Genomic DNA, 1,931 nt, shown 5'->3' with positions numbered 1-1,931 from the left:
AAGAGTGTATGGAAGAATGAGCAGTAGAGCCCAGATTTAAGGGATGAGACTTGAAATTTAGGGGAAGGGCATTTAGACTAAAGAAACAAGAGTAAAATATTAACTTAGATGAGCAAGTGAGTGAGTGTGCTTGTGTCCTAGTGTAGACTGTGTGGAGAGATACTGCGAATATTTCAGAGCCTCAAGGGGGACAATGCATAAAATGATTATATCTGAAATTATTTACCATAGGCTCTAAAGCAAGATATTTTGTAATCTTTTATTGTCAACAAGAATTCCAAGTTTAGAGCTAGCAGTGTGTGGCTAGTCGATTTAATTTCACTCTCAGGTATAGTGAAGTATTTGTCTGCTGTACATCAGTCACTGGGAAGTCAAACTGATTCAAATGATGGTGAAAAAATTGTTAAGTGCCATAGCTACAAAAAAATACCTGCGCTAAAACTTGGTTGTTTTATACCTAAATAAAAGGGAGAAAAATTTATATTCCACAAAATATAGGTATAGATGCATTACCCATTATTCTTCTTGACAGTAAGGATCAGAAAATGGATTTTAGAGAGGATTTTAAAGAGGACTTTAGAAAGGAATCATTAAAGGTTCTCATTACTAGTCCCAAAGTGTTTTCCAGCTCTCTGTGGCTCTGCTGGTGTTCTGGGACCATTTTGCTGGACACACTGAAAGCACGCTTCAGCAGTGCAAAGGCACAGTGCTTCCTGAATTCAGCCCATCTTCTGGGATTCAACAAGGAGAACCAAGGCAACTAATTTCAATCTTGGAACATCAGCTAAATTGTGAAGTCTTTGTTTATATGATTCTGGGCATGTAGTCATAGATGGAGATGAAACTGAATCCTTCTCAAAAAGTCCATCAAAGCATTGCTTTCATCTATGTGTGTTGCTTTGTTGAGAAGTTTCCAACCACAAGGATAATACTATAAGCATTCTTTGCCAAAATTTTTCGGGAAGTAGCATCCAGGTCATGGGATTCAATGCTAAATTAATACTGAAGTTCCTCAAATTTATCGTAATTGTTTTTAGGTTTCAAGTTGGCATTCTCTGGAATCCTCAATGAATCAGAGGTCTCTACTGATGGAGTTCCAAAATACACTGTAGAGACATCTCATCCTCCCGAGAGAGTATACAAACTGTCCATGTGATCTGGTGATCCAGTTTTATGATAAGACTAGAAGACAGTGCTACAGCAGGACAGAGAGTTGAATACACCCTCCAAAGAATACCAGAAGTTTATATGTGCTCTCTCATCTTGCAAACCAGGATTTGAAGTGGATCAATTACGAGATGACAATCTAGAAACTTACTGGCAGTCAGATGGCTCCCAGCCTCATTTAGTGAACATCCAATTCAGAAGAAAAACAACAGTGAAGACATTATGTATTTATGCGGACTACAAATCTGATGAAAGCTATACTCCAAGCAAGATCTCAGTCAGAGTAGGAAATAATTTTCATAATCTTCAAGAAATCCGGCAACTTGAATTGGTGCAACCAAGTGGCTGGATTCACGTTCCCTTAACTGATAATCATAAGAAGCCAACTCGTACATTCATGATACAGATTGCTGTTCTAGCCAATCATCAGAACGGAAGAGATACCCACATGAGACAAATTAAAATATACACACCCGTGGAAGAAAGCTCCATTGGTAAATTTCCTACATGTACAACTACTGATTTCATGATGTATCGCTCAATAAGGTGACCTTGAAATAGAACAAGTCATTAAACATATCTTTATCTTGTCAGTAAATATTAAATCTGGTATCTTTATTGAAAAATGCATCAATTATTTTGCAATTTTTTAATGCATTGAAAAATATTTTATTGTAAGTTTAATAAATAACTTTTGGGTCAAAAAAAAGTTTATACGTGCTGGCTCTCACTTTTCCTTTTTTGTTTTTTTTTAATTTTATGTT

The 1,931-nt window shown here is 36.3% G+C and overlaps 1 protein-coding gene across 1 annotated transcript; it reads left to right on the top strand.

Annotated features, from left to right (window-relative positions):
* Positions 1-545: 545 nt before the first annotated feature.
* LOC101280831 (anaphase-promoting complex subunit 10-like) lies at positions 546-1,727 on the top strand. Its single transcript, XM_049715060.1, has 3 exons — positions 546-756; positions 1,038-1,135; positions 1,187-1,727. The coding sequence occupies exons 1-3, from the start codon at positions 546-548 to the stop codon at positions 1,715-1,717; spliced, it is 840 nt and encodes a 279-aa protein (XP_049571017.1). The 3' UTR covers positions 1,718-1,727.
* Positions 1,728-1,931: the final 204 nt, after the last annotated feature.

Source organism: Orcinus orca, chromosome 9 (assembly GCF_937001465.1).
Source record: "Orcinus orca chromosome 9, mOrcOrc1.1, whole genome shotgun sequence".
NCBI lineage: Eukaryota > Metazoa > Chordata > Mammalia > Artiodactyla > Delphinidae > Orcinus > Orcinus orca.
Note: the sequence above shows the minus strand (reverse complement) of the source record. Positions and strands in the feature narration are given on the sequence as shown.

What these genes read in the sequence shown, in the direction of transcription:
- LOC101280831 (XM_049715060.1), top strand. Translation starts at nt 546, where the DNA reads ATGGATTTTAGAGAGGATTTTAAAGAGGACTTTAGAAAGGAATCATTA. An exon ending in ATTCAACAAGGAGAACCAAG is followed by an intron (nt 757 to 1,037) that starts GCAACTAATTTC and finishes AATTGTTTTTAG; the next exon opens with GTTTCAAGTTGGCATTCTCT. An exon ending in CATCTCATCCTCCCGAGAGA is followed by an intron (nt 1,136 to 1,186) that starts GTATACAAACTG and finishes TGATAAGACTAG; the next exon opens with AAGACAGTGCTACAGCAGGA.